At 43.8% G+C, this 22,983-nt stretch overlaps 1 protein-coding gene across 3 annotated transcripts in view; it reads left to right on the forward strand.

Annotated features, from left to right (window-relative positions):
- The window catches only part of CACNA1E (calcium voltage-gated channel subunit alpha1 E), a 229,610-nt gene that overhangs the window by 157,789 nt on the left and 48,838 nt on the right, over nucleotides 1-22,983 (forward strand). For all 3 annotated transcript variants that reach the window (XM_019530950.1, XM_019530951.1, XM_019530952.1), the window contains 10 exons: nucleotides 357-416; nucleotides 1,724-1,830; nucleotides 10,743-10,754; nucleotides 13,817-13,913; nucleotides 15,706-15,866; nucleotides 16,813-16,950; nucleotides 17,676-17,877; nucleotides 19,414-19,578; nucleotides 20,618-20,728; nucleotides 22,818-22,901. In XM_019530950.1, the coding sequence (XP_019386495.1) occupies nucleotides 357-416; nucleotides 1,724-1,830; nucleotides 10,743-10,754; nucleotides 13,817-13,913; nucleotides 15,706-15,866; nucleotides 16,813-16,950; nucleotides 17,676-17,877; nucleotides 19,414-19,578; nucleotides 20,618-20,728; nucleotides 22,818-22,901 (1,137 nt within the window). The remainder of the gene's footprint in view (nucleotides 1-356; nucleotides 417-1,723; nucleotides 1,831-10,742; nucleotides 10,755-13,816; nucleotides 13,914-15,705; nucleotides 15,867-16,812; nucleotides 16,951-17,675; nucleotides 17,878-19,413; nucleotides 19,579-20,617; nucleotides 20,729-22,817; nucleotides 22,902-22,983) is intronic.

The following is a 22,983-nucleotide window of genomic DNA, read 5'->3' on the forward strand; positions in this document are numbered from 1 at the left end:
TGACCCCAGCTGACTTCCTGCCCTTTGGGCAGGGGGCTGGACTCAATGATCTCCCGAGGTCCCTTCCAGCCCTAATGTCTATGAAATCTCTGTAGAGGGGCCTATAGCTCTTCCAGATCCTCAGTGTACTGAGCCTCTGGTTGTCCAAGAGCTATTCATAATAGGATCTTTCCTAGCTTAGTTCCACAATGAGAATTGGGCCCTTAATCTGGGCTTTTGTATAGTAAGAGTTAGTGTGAGCTTTTAACAGGGAGTTTGTCTGGGTGAGTGACCCCAACATCATGCATGCAAGTGTGTGAGCAGACACCAGTTGGACACATTAGATAAAGCCCTTTTCTTCTGCTTCTTTTGTGCAGGTCCTGAGGTATTTTGACTATGTTTTCACTGGTGTCTTCACCTTTGAGATGGTTATAAAGGTAAGAAACTCCCTTCATGGGATTCCTGTAGGCTTGTGCATGTATATGTTTGTGTGCAGTAGTGGAGGGTGGAGAGAAGGCGGCAAACAGTGTACAGTGCTTTCCCAATGGGTTACAAGTGAAAAGGCCATTTTTAAAGCTTTTTCCACAGTGCTTCTTCCTGCTGGTTAGTGAAGAATCTACTCTGATTGTCCCACTGGCCATTGTTCCAGCTGTTCAATTAGTTCGGTAGAATGAATGTGCCAGAAAGAAAGTGCCAACAGCATCCACTCCTGGGCTTGCTTTATCACTTGATAGGGTGTTGAACTCCAGGGTGTGTAGTGCCTTTGAAAGAAAGAGGAGAGGGGACATTCTCAAAAAGCACAGCTTTGCTCTAAGCAAGCTTGGGGCCATCACTAGCAAAATAAACCCTGCACATTCATTTCTACTCAGGAGCACAAAAAACTTGTCTTGAGACTGCCTGAGGTCAGGGCTGGAGGGACTCTGAGGCCTGTCCCAGCCACATAGGACCACTTATAAGCCACATGCTCTGCCTAATGACTATTCTCTGGTGGACCCGAGTGGGAGCAAATGGGTGGGACTTATTTGGTTGGCCTGTGAACCCAGGGCTGGGAGGGATGCTGGTATAGAACATGCCCTGAGTGAGCTTGGAAAGATTAGGTGAAATGGGGAATAGAGTTGTTGGCAAAGTTTCAATTGACAGTGACAAGTGCTGCAACTTCCTCCTTGTGGGTGGAGAATGTTTTAAGCATCTCGTGGAACAAAATGTGACATAGCAGCTTGATTTTAGTTTTGTCTTAAATTTGGATTTAAAGAGCCCTTTTTATGGAACCTCCTTCACTCTCCCCTCCTCCCCCAGCACAGTTGTATCCTAGCAGTACCCGCCACCTCTAAAATTCTGAGCTTGGTCCATGAGACATTGCTTAAGCTAGAAGGGCCGCGTCTTTCCCACTCAGGTGCCTAAAATTAGGCAGCTTGATCCACACTCAAACAACCAAATAAGCCTGACTTTCAGGTGTGCTGAGCTCCCATTGAGAGCAATAGTCATTGAAATTATGTGGCTCACTTTGATATCACTTGGACTGTTGGTCACTTATGCAGGTACCTAGCTCCAGGCACTTAAGCAGACCTAAGAGTGCTCGTCTCCATGGCAGTCCCTTGACATTTTCAGTTTGTTGAGCCCAGGGTTTGGTCACCCATACTCCAGGGACAGACAAATCCTGAGCACATCTGCCAACCAAGCCCTGGAGGGGGAACTGTTTCTACTTGAGTCATTCACTGTCTGTGTTATAACCTCTTACTTGCAGATGATAGATCAGGGCTTGATCCTGCAGGATGGCTCCTATTTCCGAGACCTCTGGAACATCCTGGACTTCATCGTGGTGGTGGGGGCTTTGGTGGCTTTCGCCTTGGCGTAAGTGACTACTTTCTGTTTTTACTTTGCCTTCCCAAGGGCACATACAGAGCTGCTTGAGACAGGGCAAGGTTATGTTGGTGGTGAGAGGCACCCATGAGCTATGACTTTCAGAACCCAGTTTTCTTTGGAACCCTCTCATTCTTTACTCTTCACACTCTGAATATCTCCTGCTCCCCTTGGTAGTTCATGATCATGCTCCAGAGTCTTACCAACACAGCTCTGAGCACCTAGAAACAGATCTGCTGGCTACCTCTAGGCCAAGCCAGTATCTAGACACTGTCAGACTTGCTCCTCCATGTTTCCAAACATTTAACTGGTGAGAACTGGACAGTTGGGAAGGAAAGGAAAGTGACTGTGCTATTTAAGTATAGGAGAACTGTTGGTGGAGACACTGGACCAAGATGAGCGGGGAGCAGGGTGGGGTAAGAATTAAGTAGTTTCCTACTATTTATACAACGAATGGACAGAAGTGATGCCAGCAACACTTACCAATATTCTCAGTGTATAAGCCAGAGCTGAGACTGGCCGGTAAACACTGACTCAGCAGCAGAACTGACATCAACTGACCAATTACTCTCACACTCCTCCAAGAGGGGTGTATTTCCCTGAGGATATCCTGAGGGTCTGGGGTATGCTGCAGGCCTGTTGTCTTCATTAAAACTCCACAGCGGTGGCTGATATAATCCTTTGGCTCCTGCCCTTCTCTGGCCCCTGTTGTACTGATGATGACATCAAGAGCATTCGTGCATTAGGCTGCAGTGATGGCTCATCCCAAGGGGCAGAAAGTTTTGCTGCAACTTGGTGTTGCCTCAGTCAGCAGTCCCATTAGAAGGCATAGTCTTATGGCCCCCACTAATCCTTCTGTCCAACCTTAGACTAGGATAAAAGAGAGGAATGGTTTAACTTTAAAGCCTAGCATGGGCATTTTCTACATAGCAGGAGCTGGGGGAGATGCCTACCATGCTGGATCTTCCTCAACTTTCAGACTAGGGGGTTGTGAGGAAAGTTGTTTCCAAAGGGCACTGGCACAAAAATACCCCTTGTGTTTTCCCCCATTTGGCAGTCAAACACCAGGATGTCTCTACCCCACTTCTTCTGTGTGCAGGTGATGGGGTTCAGAACAGCAGTGAGCTAGCTCGTTGTACTGTGGCCAGCCTATGGGGGTCTGCTTTTTCCTTTTGTCTGAGGATACTATCTATGAGGCAGTTATGATTCATTTTTTACCCCCTCCCTCCTACTCCTGTATTGATCAGAAAGTGTAGTGTTGCCTCAGTGAGGGGCTGTCCCATACTCCCATAGAAGGGATGGGGGAGGGATACAGGTATTCAGGTACTATGGTGATGGGCATGGTATAAGAACAGAGGAGGCTGTGGCAGGGCAATAATTCTACTTACTTGTGACTGCTTGGCACATGTGAACCATCTGAGAAGGGAAGAAGCAGAGAACAGAGTCTCGTGTTCCAAAATGTCATGGGTTTGTCATGTTATCATTCTTTCTTTGTGCCTTTGAAACTCGTGATGATGGCTTTAGTGTTGATGGAAGGGGAGGGACTGACATCCATGGAGACTGAAGGCCTGTGTTTGTCTGCAGCTCAGGTACTGTGCAGGGGTCTCAGGGAGCTTTGATGTCCTGAGGCCCAATGTCACTTGATGGATTATACCCTGTAATCCATTGCTCACCTTTCTATGCATCACTTCTCCCTCACACCTGAACATATATCTACTCATTCTTCTCTGCTCTCCCACTCAATGTCTCTCACCCACTAGCACCCTCACTTGTTCATTCACTTGCTCTTGTTCTCTCTCCCTCACTTTCTTGTTCACTCACTCTCTGATGTATTTGGCAACCGCTCTTTCTTCATGGAGAGCACTAGAGAATTCAGCTTGCTAAGCATCTGGCCAAGTGAGATCACAGACCTTACAACTCAACTAGGTAGTGAGGAGGGGATTTGAGATCAATCAAATCCCTGTCTTGTACCTGTCTTGGTGCAGTTTTGTGGAAATGCTGCCAGGTGCCCATGCAGGCAGTCTGCTGGTAGTCACAGAATTCTTACTCCTTAGTTATACTCCAAGTGATTAAGAGACTCAGCCATGTCTACAGGATGCTGTCTAGGCACTGCACCAGCTGGGAACAAAGGGTAGACCTTCTAGTTTCTCATTCACAATGAAGTTTGAATCTATCCCCATTTGAGAATTTTTTAGGCTGTGGTTTTGGCATCTTACATCATTCTGGAACTGCCAGCTGAATGGCAAAGCACACTACAGTCTTTCTGTCTTAGAGTGCCCTTCAAATTCAACCCAGGCTAACAGGAACGGACAGTTCTTTTCATATGACAGCTCTTTGTGGTCTTATGTGATGTAAGTGGCCCACTTCCTAGTGGGCAAGTGTCCATATCATAACAAGCACTGCCAGAGTTGGCACTTAATGGACTGCAAGTTGCCAATTTCAAAAGGAAGAGTTGGCTTATGGTGATTGAACTGCTCTCTTGCCCTGAAAGGTGGTCTCTCTAGATCAGTGTAGAGGCGCACTGTCAGGGCAGTACATGTAAGCTGGCATTGTTGCTGGCTGGGCCACAATTGTCCTAGGACTAAACAGAATTTCATTCTCCAGAGCAGTCAGTCTGACACTGCTACCAGCATGCCCGTTGCTTTCCACCAACCCAGAGGATGCCCAGTATCTGCTGCAGTGATTTACATACCCATCATTTCCTTGCTGACTAGCAACTGGCCCCTTTACATATACAGGCATTACCAGGAGGAAGAATATGTATTTTGGTACTGTGGGGCAGCTGAATTCTCAATGAGAAATTTTCTGTCCGTTGATTTAGAGACTTAAAAACCCCACACAGAGAAAGCCCATGTGCCTTCCTGAATGTTTGTAACAAACATACATGTTGCCTTATTATGTAGTAGCTCTAGATTTTTATATATATAACTGCTTACATTATGTACAAGAGCTCTTTATAATGCAAACTTGAAACTTTTCCCCCTAGTCTGTGGCAGCTGTCTGTCTTTTTTTATTTGGGAAGGTGGGGGCTATGATCTAATGTTCTGATGGGAAATGAAAACAAGAACGTCCTCAGTGTAATGATGACTAAACTTTGGTGATTTCCATTTGGCTTTTACATTATAATGCATATATAAGAACATATATTTCTTCAAGTTGCATGTCACCCTCCTGTCCTGGTCAGCTGAGTTTTATGTTCTGGCAGTGGGCCCTGCCATGCATTGGTGCCCTCCAGTACTATCCTCTGGTTCCCATGGAAATGCAGACCATTCACCAACTATAAATGTCCCTGCTGCTGACCTTGCTCCCTTGTGGTTTTAAGGAAAATCTCCTCCAAGGGGATACTGTATTCTTTTTTTTCCCTGGATGATCTTCTTTGTATGGACTTTGTTTATTTTACAGGTGCTGCATGCCCCTTTCCTTTCTCTGCTTCAGTTTTTTTTGAGTAAGCAAAAAAATGATACACAGCCTTGGACCTTCTGGGTATTTGCACATTGAGGTGGGTTGCTGACATGCTGTCTGTAGAGGAGGGGTGGGTCTACCATGTTGCTGCACACCACTTTGTGGTGGTTGACAACATCAAGTGTGTAGGTGATATCAGTCCTACAGTGCTTATCAATCTCAATGTCATGGAGTCCTTGAATAAGTTATGTGGCTGAGAGAATTTGGAAGGTTCTCATGGAGAGAGTAACCTTAAAAGAGTATGTATTGGTGTGGTCTGGTAGAAGGGTTCCTGTGGTTCTTGAGAAAAGGAAGGATGGGGAGCAGCAGAGTAAGGGTCCTGGACTTTGGAAAAGCAGACTTCAACTCACTCAGACTTCAGCTCAGAGATCAGCCACAGGGGTACCCCAGGTGCTCCCCCAGACCCAGGAGGCACCAATTGCCGAGCCACCGGTGGGGTCCCCCGTGCACTCGCAGTGGACCGGAAATGTTTCTGGTCCACTTCTGGGTCCATCACCAAGCATGCTGGGGACCCCACTGCAGGATGCTCCATCCACCCCAGCATCTCAGCATTCATGAGCTGCCTGGTACCTTGAGGTGTATAGAAAAAACATTTAAAGCTGTGTCTATGTCCAAATCGTTGAATTTCTCTGAATTGGTTCGAAGGGTTCTGATTCAATTCAGAGAGATTAAAGAGTCTCCTGATTCAGTTTGGATTTAGATATTCAGAGGCAGAATTGGGCCAATTCTCCGCCAAATTGAATCAGCGGCTGAAGCTTTGCACAGCCCTAGTGATTAGTATCAATCAGTACGGATTCACCAGGGGCAAGTCATGCCTGACCAAACTGATTGCCTTCTATGACGAGGTAACTGGCTTTGTGGATGCAGGGAGACTGATGGATGCAGTGTACCTTGATTTTAGCAAGGCTTTTGATAACGTCTCCTACAACATTCTCCCAGGCAAGCTAAGGAAGTATGGATTTGTTGAATGGACTGTTAGGTGGATAGAAAACTGGCTGGAGCATTGGGATTACAGAGTGGTAATCAGTGGCTCGATGTCTAGTTGGCAGCCAGTATCGAGTGAAGTGTCCCAGGGGTCAGTCCTGGGGCTGGTTTTGTTCAATGTCTTCATCAATGACCTGGAAGATGGCTTAAAGTGACCCTCAACAAGTTTGCAGATGAGACCGAGCTGGGGGGAGATGATGGAGGGTAGGGCTAGGGTTCAGAGTGACCTAAATGAATTGGAGGATTGGGCCAAAAGGAATCTCATAAGATTCAACAAGGACAAGTGCAAAGTCCTGCACTTGAGATGGAACAGTCCCGTGCACCAGTACAGGCTGGGTGGGCAGCAGCTCTATAGAAAAGGACCTGGGGGTTACAGTGGACAATACGCTGAATATGAGTGAGCAGTATGCCCTTGTTGTCAAGAAGGCTAACAGCATCCTGTGCTGCAGTGGTAGGTGTGTTGCCAGTAGGTCAAAGGAGGTGATTATTTCCCTCTATTCGGCACTCTATTCAGCACTGATGAAGTCACATCTGGAGAACTGCGTTCAGTTTTGGGCCCCCCACTACAGGAAGGATGTGGACAAATTGGAGAGAGTCCAGTGTAGGGGAACAAAAATGGTGAGGGGCCGGAGTACATGACTTATGAGGACAGGCTGAGGGGACTGGGCTTGTTTAGTCTAGAGAAGAGAAGACTGAGGGGGGATTTAATAGCAGCCTTCAGCTAGCTGAAGTGGGGTTCAAAAGAGGATGGAGCTAGACTATTCTCAGGGGTGGCAGATGACAGAACAAGGAGCCAGTCCCAAGTTGCAGCAAGAGAAGTTTAGGTTAGATATTAAGAAGAATTTTCTCACTAGGCGGGTAGTAAAACACTGGAACAGGTTACCCAGAGAGGTGGTGGAATCTCCATTCTTGGAGGTTTTTAAGACTTGGCTAGAAAAAGCCTTAGCTGGGATGATATAGTTGGAGATGGTCCAGCTTTGAGCAGGGGGTTGGACTAGATGACCTTCTGAGGTCCCTTTCAACCTTAATTTTCTATGATTCTATAATCTATGATATGAGGTCAGATGTTGGAAGTATTAGTGCTTTGATATGCACAGCACACTGTCTTACGGTTTAATGGCTGTCTGTTGTGATAAAACAGCCACATAGTCCCTGTGAGTTCTTCTGAGAATTTCAAAGAAATAACCCCAGGCAGGTTGGTATTAAAAAGGAATCCAGGCAAACCCATATCTGTGAAGCCCTGTGTCCTGCTACTTCACATTGTTTCCCAAGAATATGCTGCATCTCCAATGCAAACATGCATCATCGTTCTTATAGTCACATTATTTGTGTTTCTGTGCCTGCAAAGCTACCATGGTTATGCAAATTCAGCCTAACTTAACATCTCAACATAAAATCACCCACCTCCAAACAATTTCAGCGTAAGCTAGGCAAAATCAGGAGACCACCAAGTAAGCAAGATGCTTGTTTTTGTCTCTTATGATACTCTTTTATTAGGTATTATTGAGAATAGCACAATTTTTAAAACATTTTTTGCAGTTTTACATCTTTGTCAGTAAGTGTGATAGCTATTTTCTACACATTTGCAACATAAAACATTGAGTTCCCCTTCCCCTTGAGAGCAGGGAGCTTGGTCCATTGTCGTATCAGTCTTGTCAATATATATGGGTGCAGGTTGGCTAAGGCAGTATCGGGTCTCTCAGTCCAGAAGATCTGGCATTTCTCTTGCTACTGTTGTGAGCAAACAGCATCCTCGCTCCCAGCATATCAATGACCTATGATGTGTCTAGCAGCAGTTTGGGAATTGCATTAATGTAGCATTTGTCATGTTTTTTGAGATGCGTGTGACTTTAGTTTACATTAAAGGCGTGAACCAATGTGAGGGAGAGTATAGGTAGGTGCAGAGCAAATATTGCCACACAGGCCTGTTAAAGTACCTTAGTCTTAGTCTTGCCCTGTTACTCCTGCTGCTACGTTGTTTATCTCGTATTACACCCCAGACGTCGCTCACGCTGCACTCTGCCATTCCAGGCCTGAGCTTCTCCTTGACAAAGCAGTCACATATGGCCTTAGTTAGGCAAACAAACCAATTTATAGTAAACCCATGCAGAGCCAGGTCAAAATAGACTCTCCCTATGCCTGAAGAAGGGTGTTTGTGCCTGAAAGCTTTCAAAGAACAATTTTTTCAACTATTTAGTTGGTCTAATAAAAGATATCCCATCTACCCAAAGAACCTTGTCTGCCTAGGTCAAAACAAAGTCTCTATTGTATCCTCACTGATGGAATTACAGCATTGAAAGATCACTTTTCTATCTATCTCTAAATCATTCTGTTAGCTCAGGAGTCTGGAAAATGACTGGGATGGGAACCGGCATTTCTACTGCAGAATGGTTTAAAAAAAACCCGGTGTGCTGCTTCATTAGATGGTGACCTATTTCACAACAGTGCTGAGATATCAGTAGACATCTAGCAGGGACTTGGCTCAAGCAGGGATGGAGGCTCCGATATGTTCAGAGAGCTCTCAGGCAATCCACCACTGCATAAATCATCAAAGTGAGTTTCACATCAGCTTGCTGTTTGACAGGCAGCTGTTGGTACTCCCCAGAGGAGGTGTTTGACTTGCCAGTGATGCTGTGTGCAAAAATTCTAGCAACCCTTGGGTTTTGTACATGCTGGAATCTTTGCAGCATTTTTGTAAGGTCACAAAAAATTATAATGGTCTAATTCAGAGGCAATGACACAGAATAGCTTCTCCAGTACTTGCTGAAGTTGCCTGGTAGGAAAAAAATGTAGTGGCATCCGACAACAGACTCATAGCCAAGCTCTAGAGATGTTTTTATCGGTATCCCAGCCCAACCAGGAAGCCCCAGCGAGGCAGTAGAAAACTTAGTTGTCTGTCACAAATCTACAGATGTATCCATGTAGGCTTATTTAGTAGCAGGAAGCAACATTTTTAAGATGGATTATGAGTTTTCCAGGCAGATTCCTTTTAAAAAGCAGTAGCAGCTTATTGCTTTTGCTGGCTATGGACAAGTCCCCTTCCCAAGATGTCTCCACATGAAACTCAAGGTAGCTGGCTATTTGTGAACCTCCTCCCAAAGCTGAAGCAAGAGAGGAAGCTGCCACAGCAACTCTGCCACTTAAAACTGCCACAGAAAGGGGATGGTCTTGTTGTGAAGGCACTGGTTTGTGATTTTGGAGATCTGGGTTCAGTTCCTGGTTCTGGCACAGATTGTCTGCATGACCTTGGGCAACTCATTCATTTCTTCTCTGCCATTTCTCCCAGCTGTAAAATGGGAATGATGATATATCCCCCTCCTTTGCTGGGGTGTTGGCATGGGAGATACTCAGTTCCTTTGGTAAATGAGCCACGTAATGAAAAATCTACACATAATAGAGCACATAAGTAGAGTATGGCTCGGGTTCAGAATGCTGTGAAAACCAGTACTCCATGGAGAGACTGCTTAATTAGAAGATAAAATGTGTAACTAGAAACTAACAGAACCCTCCATCAGAGCCAGAGAGTTCAGGTAAATTGACCTGGCACTGAGCTGACTTGAAATCTGAGCCAGAACTGGATCTCAGAGGTAGAGGCCCTAGAATATGCCTCCCAATAGTACCGTGAAGGTGGAGAAGATTTAAGGTTGGGCACCATAACACAAACTGCCTTATAGTCCACCCAGATTCCACCCAATCTGATTCTGAAGTACATCTGATGGCCAGGAGGCCCAAAGAACCTAGTAAGTTCAGATTTTACAGAGTTAATGCATAATTAGACATCTTCTGAGCAAACCAGAAAGAACAATCTTCAGACCAACAGAGAAGAAGCCAGACACAGTGGTGGTTCAAGGGAGAATGTAATTTCAGGGAACTCCTAAGAACAACATTCAATATTTTTACATGGTATTCCATATACATTTCCTTTAGAGACTGAGCTGAGATAACTACTTGAGTCATTCATTGTTCTGTCTGCTTTCTGCAGTTGGGAAAGGAGTAGCACTTGAGTCCAGGATATCATCCAGCAGTTTCTTTTGTAGTAGCGACTACAACAGTTTCAAATCAGCTTCCACTTCTCATCAGAACTCATAATACATGAATCAGTATGAAGGGTTAAGGGAGGACACCAGGTAAAATCCAGACTAGTCTTTCCTGGTTCTCTGGGGAGTTGAGGGCAATGCCTGGCTCTGTGGTTCTTGGGAAGGGATTCTGGTTCAATGGATATAAAAACTGCCTTTTACATCCAGGTTGAGTTATTGGAAGCCACAAGCAGAGCTGGACTTTGTAGTGCTGACGTGAAATATCAGAATGCCAAGGCTGTGAGAGAGGCTTGTATTTCTGCTCTGATGCAGCTCTTGATCCCTTTATTCCTTTGCTCTCTTGAATTTCCTTATCTTCTCTGTTTTCTCTGCACCTGTTGTTTGTTTTCTTTTATGGCTGCCCGACTGGATCACCCACAGGAATGCTTTGGGGTAATTATACCATTTGATTCTCTTTGGGGTACCAACAAGGGAAAATGGCTGTTGGGGAAGCTGCTTTGTCTGTCTGTCTGTCTGTCTGTCTGAAGTTTTCTTATTCCCAGCTGATGTCCTGCTTGCACATGTCTTTATCACCTGTGTGGACTGTTGATGGTTTTGCAACACACTAAGAAGGTAAAGATGGTGAGACTTGGGGCTGACAGGTAACGCCTGTTAGCGTGCATCCTCAAAATGGTCTTGGTGCGTGCAGGGGACTTTTAAGCAATGAAAGTTGCATGCCCCCTGCTCTGGATGCGGCCACCTGCAACTATTTGCATCTCAAATGCAACATCACCAGATACATGTGCAGGACCACTACAAGAAGAAAGAGAGGAACACTTATTCCAAGACTGAGAGAAGGCCACACAGAAGCCTGTGTGCATGCATTTTGGATTAAGAACATGATGGAGACTGATGAAGCATACCATGTCCTTGGTGCAAGAGGAAGTCAGGGTTATTTGCACTATCATTCTGCCCATTATTCAGTAACTAGTGCTAACCCAACCAGCGGGCTTGATTGGCTAACTATTCCAAATCTTGTTATTCTGCTGGTCAGATAAAGTTGCGGAAGTAAACAGCAAATCATAGGCCAGTCATCAGCTGGTTTAAGCCTGTACAGCTCCACTTGTGTAGATTGGAACCCCAAAAAGAGAAGAAACCCGAAGTTCTTCAAAAAAACACTTTAATTCCTTTCCTGTGGGGGAAAGTGATTTAACATTGTTCCCAGAGGGCACTTTAATTGCTAATCATAATGCTTCTGAAACACCCTGTGACTTATCTACAAGAGGTTCTCTGGGGACTGTGTGGTTAATATGAAGTGCTCTGTGCTAGAGAGCTCCCATTAAAGACAGAGTGCTGTTCAGTCAGCTCCATTGTGTGCTTGTGTGTTAGAGCTATGTGAAACTTAATGGTTTTAATTCACACGGTCCTTCATAGGCTCCTTGTGTCTGATCACCCCTTACATTTCATACAAAGTAGACAACTTCATATGGAGTCCAACTGAAAGCACAGTCTTGCCTAGCTGTGGGTTAAAGCCAAAGAGAGTATTACACATTTTTCCTCTGATGCTATAATCCCTCTCAAGTTGCCCCTCTCCTTAACCCCAACAGAGATGGAGGAAGAAGATTCCTAACACCAGCCCCATGTTTCAGGCTTGGCACACAGCCCTAGCAGGCTGAACTTTTCCCTTGTACTTTGCCCTCTTCTGCAGTGGAGATCTGGTAATGAGCTATTCCTTTGTTCTGCTCCTTCAAAGAAGGAAGCAAGCTAGACTCTTTCTCTTTTCCATTGCAAATTCTTAGCAAGTAACCAAAGGGAAGAGACAGGTGCCTTGGCTACCCTCTCTCTGTCCTGACATAGGGCTAAATGAGAATGCATCCTGTGCTTCCACCTCTGCTACTTGATGCTGTTCTTTGCCTTGGTCTGGGGCTGAGTTGCCTTTGCCCAGATGGATCCAAATGAGGTTTCAGCTGCTGGGTAAGGCAAAGAGCACTGTACAGCAATAGGCACAGAAGACCATTCCCTGGTGTCCTGACACTCTTGCTTGTAGGCATTAAAATAAATGGTTCTGATCCTCCCAAGATCTAAACTTATCATAGCTCTGTTGTCCTCTGTCGATTTGTGCCAGATGAGGATCTGGACAGGCATGTTTACCTGTGCATCTGCTTCGCAAATACCTAATGTGAGAATGTGCTTCCAGACTGATGTAGGAAACAGGAGGAAACACAAAGTGGGTTAATTCCAATGTTTGTTCAGTTGTTTTAAATGTGTGTGGGGGGTGGTACTCTGATTGAAGAGTTTTAATTAGTGTTTTTGTTTACATCTATTTACAGTCAGGTCTATCATTGTGCTTTCTATTGTATTAACCCTTACAAAAGGAGCAGTGCAATTAGGAGTATCCTTTGTCAGAAGTTTATTTGCTAGAGGTTTTCAAGTACACCAAATCCCAGATGGATACAAAATGTACTATTTCTTTTCATAGAGCCTGTACATTTTGCTAGCACAAAGTAAATTTCTGATTATTTGAAGATCAGAACTGTGCTAGCTACACCTGGGTTTTACTTATTTATTCATTTATTTTTAAAAGCCTGCTGTTGCTATCAGCATTTCACCATGGCTTACCTTAACAAGGACCCCTTTTTTTTCCTTAAAAAAAATATAGTATAAAACTGCTATAGATTACCATTCCAGAGTAATTATGAAAGCTGTTCTACACCCCAGCTTGCTACAGCCACATTTAATAGCAAGCAAGCAGAGGTTTTTCAACCATGAAATAATTGAAGATATGGCCTAGAATTTTCTAAGATGAATATCAGATTTTTTTGAAGGTCAGAGGGAGATGATATTAGAGATAAATGCTAGTGCAGTAGATGGAACATGCTGAATATTTGCATTTTTCTACCACGGAGCATTGTTGTTATTACAAATAGGTAATATTCTTACAAGTGAAACATTTTTTTTTAATTGCAAGGTCGGTGGCATTTTGTTAGTCCCACTTAAAAATGGCACAGACCAAGGAGTGTGTCTGCAGTAGGAAAACAGATTGTTCAAACCTGGCAGGCAGCAAGAGGTAGTGATGCCCCAGGAATTCTGTGTGGCACAGTGCCTTCGAAGCAGATGGCACAACTCAGAGGGAGTGTTGAATCACCTGCTTTAACCTTGTTATGTCACAATAATAGGGTTTGCTAGGGCAGTTGTTCCACAGCAAAGGGAAACTACATTAAACCTGGAGTTGGAATTAATGCTCTGACCACCTAAATCTGATCCAAGGTGTCCTAGTTTTTCATTCATTAACGTTGTTGGTGTACGTGTTAAATACCACGAGTCATGTCAGCAAGTAACACACAGCTGACACCAGTAGATTTGCATTTGAATGTAGCCCTACTTTTCTCATGTATATGCATATTGACAAATAACAAAAGCTGTTGAAAAACTGCACTAAGCTCATCCCAAATTCTGGAAGTTTATTATCTTTTTGTTTTGTTTTTGGATGTGCCTGCTTCTCTCAAACTCTGTAGGACCAACAAGGGCCGGGATATCAAAACTATTAAGTCTCTCCGTGTACTGCGGGTCTTGAGGCCGCTGAAAACTATTAAGCGATTGCCCAAACTCAAGGTAATGCTTGCAGTTCTCTGCATCCATTTGTATTTTTCCCAGGGATAGTTGGCATTATGGCAGAGCCCCAAGAAAGTTAAAATCACAGGTTGTTCCCATTTTTAAAAGAGATATTTTCCTCCTCCCCTCTACCTTCTTTCACATGGCATTTGAGGTCCTGGCCCTGGAGCACAGACTAGTTCTCTGTGCAGACGGCAAGGCAGACTAGCACCTTCGAAACTAACTGATTCACAGAGGTATAAAGTTCTCTATGGCTAGCACTAGGTAAAGAGTAGACGTATTTGTATGGGTTCCTGTCATAACATCTCAAAGCATTCTGCAAACTGTACCAGTGAATTGACAGGCTGTTTGCAAGCCCAGTTTTCACACATGACCTCTCTTAAGTCCAATAGGCTGTTTAAAATTCATCTCTGGATACCCAATTGGTTAAAGTAGGCTTGGCTGCTTCTTTGCTTATTTGAACTTGGGGTTTGAGAACCCCAGTTAGACACCCATAATATATAGGGATTATTTAATCTGCTACTGAAACTAGGGTGACCTCAAAATAAACCCGACATGCTGGATACTGAAATGGGGTAAGCTTTTTGGAAGAAAATTCAACTATTGATCTAAAGATCTGTTCCTTTCCCACCGAGGCAGCTTACAAACCTACTGATCCCCTTTTCTGTGATGATAGTGTTGGCAGCATAGATGCTTCTCCACAGCTGTTCTGAGTACCTATTGCAGTCTGTATAGTTCTGCCTGACTTAGGTGTGCAGAATGCCACATGAAGTCAGTAAATGCAGTGGAGTCTGCTGGACACGGACTCAATGTTAAACAAAATACCCCATTTCAGGAATAACTTTGTAAAGCCTTTAAAATCAGATGCCAGTTCTCCACCTGTGATTGACAACACGGAGCTCCGACTACCAGAGCTCTCAGTGGTTCAGTGTAGTTCAGTGTTCAGAGGAGTCCATGTGGTCTTGTGTGTGTTGTTGCAGCCCCTTGAAAGCCCAGCCAGGCACCAGGACCATACTATGCTCCATGCTCTAGAGACACAGAACAAGAGGGCAACTCCAGTTGTAGCAGCCTCTCACATTCTATGTCATAAATGAAAGCTGGTATTAAAACAAGCCTGAGGCCCCTGCCAAGCCCAGCCCAGCAGTATATTTATAAGCAACTAAAAGCACTGATGTGTATAACTTGCTAAAAGAATCAGATACTGTAAGAGTACTATTTTCTAGAGATTATTTTAAAAGAAAAATGCCATTTTGCTGCTGGCCTGCCAGTTGACCTAGGGTCAAGTCAATTTACGTCTCTGCGACAAGGTTTCCCCATTGGTGAAAAAGGGCGAATGATGCTGCCTCCTTTGTTATGTGTTTTGAGGTCTAGGGATGAAAAAATGTCAGGTGCTGATGTTACTTTAATTAGAGATGTCCAGTCTTCTATCTGAGAAGTCTTGCCAGTTGAGGTGAGGCTAAACAAATCTGTGGTCATTAGCTGTTACTGAGGTCTCTCATACACTGCTGTAGTTGCCAAGAATGCTGCGTACTATAAATATTCACTACTGCTTCTGTTTCTGATGGCGCAGTTCTCTCCTAGGTAGGATTTTTTGGAGGGGTATGTTGCAGTCATGTATAAAATAGCTGATGCTGCCTAGAGCAAAGTATGGTGGTGGCATTTTTTCTGTACTACAAGTGAGAAAAACGTCCTGTCATTAGGTAATTTTGGTCCTACACTCAGCGAGAATATGTTGGTTTTCCAGCATAATCATGTCAGGGAATCACGTCTTTGGTTTTGCTTTCTCCTGCAGGCTGTCTTTGACTGTGTTGTGACTTCCTTGAAGAATGTCTTCAACATACTCATTGTTTACAAGCTCTTCATGTTCATCTTTGCTGTCATCGCTGTCCAGCTTTTCAAGGGGAAATTTTTCTATTGTACAGACAGCTCTAAGGACACAGAGAAGGACTGCATGTAGGTACACCAAGCAGCATATATGAACTAGTCTGCTTTCATGGCAAAGACATCCATTCCCATCTAGTGTGCTAAGAACCAAAAGTACCTGAGAAGTCTAGGATTCTCACTCTTCCCTCTCCCTCCAGCCCCTCAAAACTCTGGTTACTGTCCAGTTTGGGTTCTAAATTCAGTCCTTGGTCATGGGTTACACACAGTCCTCACTTCCTGAGCAACCAAACCTATAAAATGTTGCTTGAAGACTCATGTAGAGGAGGCCTTACAGAGCACTTGCTCTCATTCCATTCCCGAGGTGAAATCTCTGTGTTTCAGAGAGGTTGCTCCTTGCCATCTTGGGAGATGTCATAGTGGGATCGGTACAAAGAAATCCAGCTTTAAATGAACACTGAGCCTCCCTGCCTCCCCTTAGCTGGTCTCTTCAACTGAAGGTTAAAACACATTTCACCTGGTGCTTCCCTCAGTGTTTTTTTTCAATTAGAATGTGGAGGAAGAGAAGTCAGCTCCTAATTGTTGCCCTGCACAAAACATTACCATTTAGCCCCATGACTGGCTAAGAAGCCATAGCTTCAGCTGCTGAAATGACCACTTGGGCTTCGAACTCTTGTAATCCATTCTCTTTTACTAGCCCAACCCTTCTCCCCTCCCCCCGCCCCAGCTTCCCCTCTTTTGTCCTTTACTCTTTCATAGATCTCTTAAGTTTTTCCTTGTTTGTTTTCCCTATTTTTCTCCAATCCTGTTACCTTCCTTTTTTATTGTTTTGTTTCCCTCCTCTCTGCTTCCCTCACCCTGCTCAATCTCCAATGTCCTTCATTTTCTGTCCTTACTAAGACCTTTCCATACCTGCATGGAGAGAGTAATTTTCCTTCCATACTGCCCCAAGCATGAAGCCCACCTCTTCAGTGCTGACAGCATAAAGAAGTCCTGAGATTCTCTTCTCACCTTACAGAGGCAATTATGTGGATCATGAGAAAAACAAGATGGAAGTGAAGTGCCGTGAATGGAAGCGCCATGAATTCCACTATGACAATATCATTTGGGCTTTACTTACACTCTTCACTGTCTCCACTGGAGAGGGGTGGCCACAGTGAGTATTAGACTTGGTTGTCTTTGCTTGCCTGTGTCTATGAGCATAGGTTTCACAGTGAAACCTAACATTTTCCCCTTTCAGAAAGCTATGTGGTGGAGTTAATATCTCTGTTTCTCCTTGTGGGACAGAAAAGGAGGGGAAGGAGAAAGGTTGAGAAATGATATCAGTGTGAGAGAACTTTGGCAAGTCAGTGGGTGTGGTGAGATCTGCTCCTTTCCTGCAAAGTTAACTATGGGCCAGTGCATCTTTCTGAGTGGGCCTGAGGGGACTTTTGGGCCAGTCCATCTCTGAGCATGAAACACCTGGAGCTCTGTTGGTTACTCCACTCTCCATGTTGGAGGAGCTCTTGGGCAGGCTTTGCCCTTATGTGTGACACTGGGGAGCTATGGGACACTCGTTTGCATGTGTGACATGCTTTAACTCCAGCACAGCGCATCTTCATTTGGATGCAGGAAGTAGTAATGTAGGAGGGAAAATATCTCCTCCTATGGTGAGCCCAGCAACCCTTATGAGCTTGTTCTTGGCATTCTAGCAAGGATTTGGTTTGTTTTATCAATGTGACAAGTATGCACTATAGGATTAGATGGAGGTAGATATTGGAAAGGGGTTCTGTTAGGTACATGATGCTCTCCCAGTAAAAGACAGTCTGGGGAGGCATCTGGAATGGGCCTGCCATCATCATGTGTGTGACCCGCTGGGCTTCTCTTTGCCCCATGCTCCAGGGTGCTGCAGCATTCCGTGGATGTGACCGAGGAGGACCGGGGGCCCAGCCGCAGTAACCGCATGGAGATGTCCATTTTTTATGTGGTGTATTTTGTGGTCTTCCCTTTCTTCTTTGTCAACATCTTTGTGGCTCTCATTATCATCACATTCCAGGAGCAAGGAGACAAAATGATGGAGGAATGCAGTCTGGAGAAGAATGAGGTAATGCATAGCACGGGGAAAGTAGGAGAGCACAGGGTGGAATGAAAGATGGTTTCATTTTACCTTTGCTATGGAAAGACAGTTTCAGATGCAGCCCACAGAGAGCACAGCTCTAAGGCTAAATAAGACATATGATGAGAAAATGGGTAAAAGTTCAGTAACGTTCACTTCAGCCTGAACTACACTCCGTTCAGTGTGTGCCTTCCCACTCTACCTTATTTTTCATGTACAATAGCCTCCCAAATAAGATATGCACCTTGTTTTTGAAAGGCTGCATGAAGAAAAAACAATCTTTCCTTGCTTCTGCAGCAGGAACCTCTGATGTGGAGGGAGGGTGAGGGGCAGAGAAAAAGTCCAAGGCCAACAGCTAGGGAGCCTCTAGTGCAACACTGCAGCACTACTTTCACTCCCTCCTATCCCCATCAGAAACTGCTCTTACTGTATAGACTTGCTCATAGGTGCTCTATGAGGGAAAGGGAAAACCTATCCAAATTTCCAGCAGCTGAATTTTAGGAAAATAGCATGTGTTGTATATAAGAAAAGGTATTTTCTGGAGCCTCAGATATTTCAGTCATTCCTGGATCATTGTTATTGATTCAGTCCTGATCCCCCTCACACCAACAGTTCACCAAGCTGCCCTGATATTTTTAAAGGGGGCCATTGTTGTAAAAGTCCCATCTGTGGCTGCTGTGAATCGCCCACACCATTACTGGGATGGAATAGCAAGGAAGCCATAACTCCTCCCACACCCACTTTACAGCCAGCAAGGTTTTGCCCCTTGGTTTTAAATGGAAAATTATTTTCTTCGTCTGCATTTTATCTTGTTCTGTTGGTTATAGTGAGCCATAGCTTATTCGTGCTGAACTAATACTGTTTTCCATTACACAACAGATGTAGTGAAGTAAATAGATCAATTACCCATTGATATAATATAGTGACAGTATGATAAATTAACATGTAAGAAAAAGGACTTCCTGTGTAGTTTCTGCCAAAGAGCTTGCATTTTCAGATGATAATTTGAAGAAACTTCCTGTGTTTGTGGCAATAACCATACCCAGGTATAAAAAAAAATGCCAAAGTTGGAGGACCAATGTGTTCATTAGCTCAGGATATAGTTATTATTATTATTAGACAAATATAAATCATTGTAGTAATATCATTATCATTAACTCTTTTATATTCAGTCTGAATGCAGCAAAACAGTTTACAGTACAGTACAATGAACATCCTACACTGTTTCACTACATTAATGTCCACATGTAGCTTCATCTTACAAAGACCTTTTGCTTACAGAAGCATGTCCTTTCCTATGTCTGGCTCAGTTAACTTAGCAAGTCGCTGTAGGACTGTTTCTGTAGTTTAAAACCCAGAATAGACTTCATAACCCCAGACAGGATACGAAGATTGTGCCCGTGGCAGATCCTCTGCTTGGTTTCTCTGCAGTCCACCAAACCGTCAACCAAACTGTCAACACAAGGACATCGAGGGGGAAGAAGAGAAGCTGAGTCCAAGCTAATGGATTTTGTTTTTTTCCAGAGGGCGTGCATTGACTTTGCCATCAGTGCCAAACCTCTCACTCGCTACATGCCTCAAAACCGACATACCTTCCAGTACCGTGTCTGGCACTTTGTGGTCTCCCCTTCCTTTGAATACACCATCATGGCCATGATAGCTTTGAATACTGTGGTGCTGATGATGAAGGTGAGCTGACCAAATTTCTCAGAGGCTGGGAATGGCTTGCCCCTGCTTAGGGAAGTTGTGGGGGAGGAGAAGCATACAGGAAGGGATTTAGAAAGCATGTTATTTGTTTTTAAGGAGACGGTGCCAGGAGTTCATTTTATATCATGTCTGTTGGCTAAGAAACTGATGAGGTCACAATCTTGGCTCCTCCAACACTGTCTTTAATATTCATTCAGGCATGTTGTACTCAATCCATAGAGCTGAGTTCTTGCAGTGAACCTAGAAGGCAATAAATCCCAATGACATTCAAGGCCAGACTTTCAAAAGTACCCTGATGTGGCCTCTTACAATTCACCTATGCTTTTTTACTTCCAGGTTTAAATATCTGGCTAAATGATTTGCCTGCTCGAATGCAGTTCTTTCACCAACATCTAACTTTTTTGACTTCCATGTGCAGAAAAGTGCTGCATTCCACATGGAGGCCTCCTCTTTGTATTCCTTCACTCTTTTACTGAGAGGAAGGCTAAGACTATCATATTTTTATAAGAATCTCCCTTTGTTTCTAGTTTTCCTTGTAGCCTGGAGGAATATCTTATGAGACCACAGACTTGCACACAAAAGAATTGCCCACTTGCAATTTTCCCAGAAAGGATTCATTTAGGGTAACAAGCAGCCTCTTTGAAACAAAAGTGCCTTGAACAGGAGACATCATGAGTTATTGGGGTACTCACTGCAGCATGACCTGGGTTTATTCTATGATTCACGCCTAATAGTGATTGCCATTTTTGAGTGTCCTTCCTCTCCTCAGTTTCACTTACTCACCCTTCCCTACCAGATGGAGCTAATCAGGAGAAAGGAAGACTCATTATTTCATTACTGGGAATGTATGGTAGCTGGCTTAAATAACAAGAGTTTTACCCTTATCCCATCCATCACATGGGATGAAACTCAGGGGTTTGTCCAAGACCAAGTCCATTATTATGAAACTCAGGGAGCCTTGTTGTAAGATTCCATTTCTGTAGCTGCTCATTAGATGGTTACAACTCTCTCTTTCTGGCAGTATTATTCTGCACCCTATACATACGAGCTGGCTTTGAAGTACCTGAACATTGCATTTACCATGGTGTTCTCCTTGGAATGTGTCCTGAAGATTATAGCTTTTGGCTTCTTGGTAAGTTGTTACTACCAGTACTCAGTACCAGCATGAGATTCTCAATTGATCTGGCACTGGTACAGGATTTTGGTGTCCTAGTTTGTAATTAGTATGCTGTTCTGGCATTTGGAATGGGATTATCGTCCTACAGCATGCAAATGATATTTAGAGCTCGCATTTGATTGAGGACTGTAATTGTCCTGAGTACTGGAACCTTTCTTTGGAGTCTCATGAAGCACACTGTGTCTTGATGTGTACCTGGTTTTTCAGTACAGATCCTTCCAGATCCCTGAGCCAATCTGTGGAGGTTTTAGGATTTCAGAATGAGTATCTCTGGATGAACTCTCTGGAGTTTTAATACAATCAGAGCTGCTGAGAGTCACCCCCACTACTGCTGCAAACTGTTCTCATTTTTAGTCATTTTGCTCTTTTGAATGAATTCAACACTAGTGAAAGCCATCAGATTGTCATCCCCCACCTCCTGAGTAATTCAGTTTCCAGACCCATTGAGTCCTTAGCCCTTCTGCTGAGACTGCCAGCCAGAATGCCACTTACTGTCTGTTGTGGTGGTGGCTGTTATCATGTTAACACTTCTCTACTAGGTATTACGGTAAATCCACCAATTCCTTTGCAATAGGCCATGAAATGCCCATCCATTGATAGCTTTTGACTTGTCAGCTTGACCCTGATTTGAACTGGTGATCTGGCAGTAAAAGGCCTTCTATCAAATTACCATTCCTTGAATCATCCATCTCTCAATGAATCATGTTATTATTCAAACATAAGGGATTTGTTATTTGTGAACATAACACATTTTTCTTCACCTACCCTGCACAGCTTTGGAAAAGCTAATTTGATTTGCTCTTTGATTCTGTTTCCTTCTGTTTATTATCCATCCTGGTGGATGAAATCTGATTGCTCTCCCTTATCCTAAGCCAGCATGTGGAATACTTATTATTACTGTGCCTGGAAGCCCAACTAATGGTCAGTACCCCATGCTGTACAACCATAGAACTAAAAGATGGTTCCTGCCACGCAGAGCTTACCATCTTATGAGAGATAAAAGATACCCAGGGAAATACAAATCATCAGTGTGACAATATTGGTTAGTATGATACCGTGATCTCAGGACACCTGCATCCTAATCATTGTCATCACATCATTGTCCATTAAATTTACATTACAAATTGTTGTTAGATTGCAAGATGCACAGATTGAAAACTGTCCTGTTGCAAATTAATGATGGTCCACTTATATGATGGTCTGCAGTTGATACATAATGAATAACACCCCACCATAACAGGGAGACAGAATGTTGTACTAGGAAACAGAAAGGTTCACCAGGGCTGAGAGTTATTTTCTAAAGAAGCAGCCCATGTGTTTGTGCACACAGCACACTAAACACCCTCAGCTGAGTTGAGATAAATGTTTAAGAAGCTGTATAACGCAGTGTTTGGAGCACAGAACTAGGAGTTAGGAGACCTGGATTCTGTGCATGGCTCCACATCTGGCTTGCTGGGTTCTCAACCTCTCTGTATCTCACTGTCCTGATTTCTAAAATGGGAACAATACCACTTACCTTTTTAAATCCCTTGGATTTTCTCCAGTGGAAGGTGCTACAGAAAGGCAAAGTATTATTATTAGATCCAGTCCTTAAAGTCTCATTCACACAAAACTTACACTAACTTCAAGATTTTGCCTGAGTTGTAGGTACCCAGGGAAGTGCTAGATTGTGTATGAATAATTGGTTGCATGTTTAAATAGATGAATATACCTCTGGTTTCATCCACTGATATTTGTACCTTCAAGTAGGTAGCTTTTCCTGTTCTTATCTATAACCCTTTAATGATATCCTTATGCATGCGAGAGAATTCTGTGCCCACGGGGGATTTTTTTACCAATTTGGCTTATACAGCTCATGAGTCACCTCAGAAAATCCTGTTCACTATGTGGACATTCTTGTCCACAGCAACAGTAGGACAGTATTCTGGACCATGATTGCATGATATGATATTGATTACTGTTATACAAGGAGACTTGGCGTGTGTTTAGCACTGATCTGGACTTGACATCTTGTGTTTAAATCTTCATTTTTGGATCTCTGCAGAATTATTTCCGGGACACCTGGAACATCTTTGACTTCATCACTGTGATTGGCAGCATCACAGAAATTATCTTGACAGACACCAAGGTGAGCATTTTGACTCTGTGGAATTGTGGTACCAGTTTGAGGGTGGGTTTCTTTCCCTGCCTGTCTTTGGGAAGTAGGTTAG

This window comes from Crocodylus porosus, unplaced genomic scaffold (genome assembly GCF_001723895.1).
Source record: "Crocodylus porosus isolate Cpor-Errol unplaced genomic scaffold, CroPor_comp1, whole genome shotgun sequence".
Taxonomy (NCBI): domain Eukaryota; kingdom Metazoa; phylum Chordata; order Crocodylia; family Crocodylidae; genus Crocodylus; species Crocodylus porosus.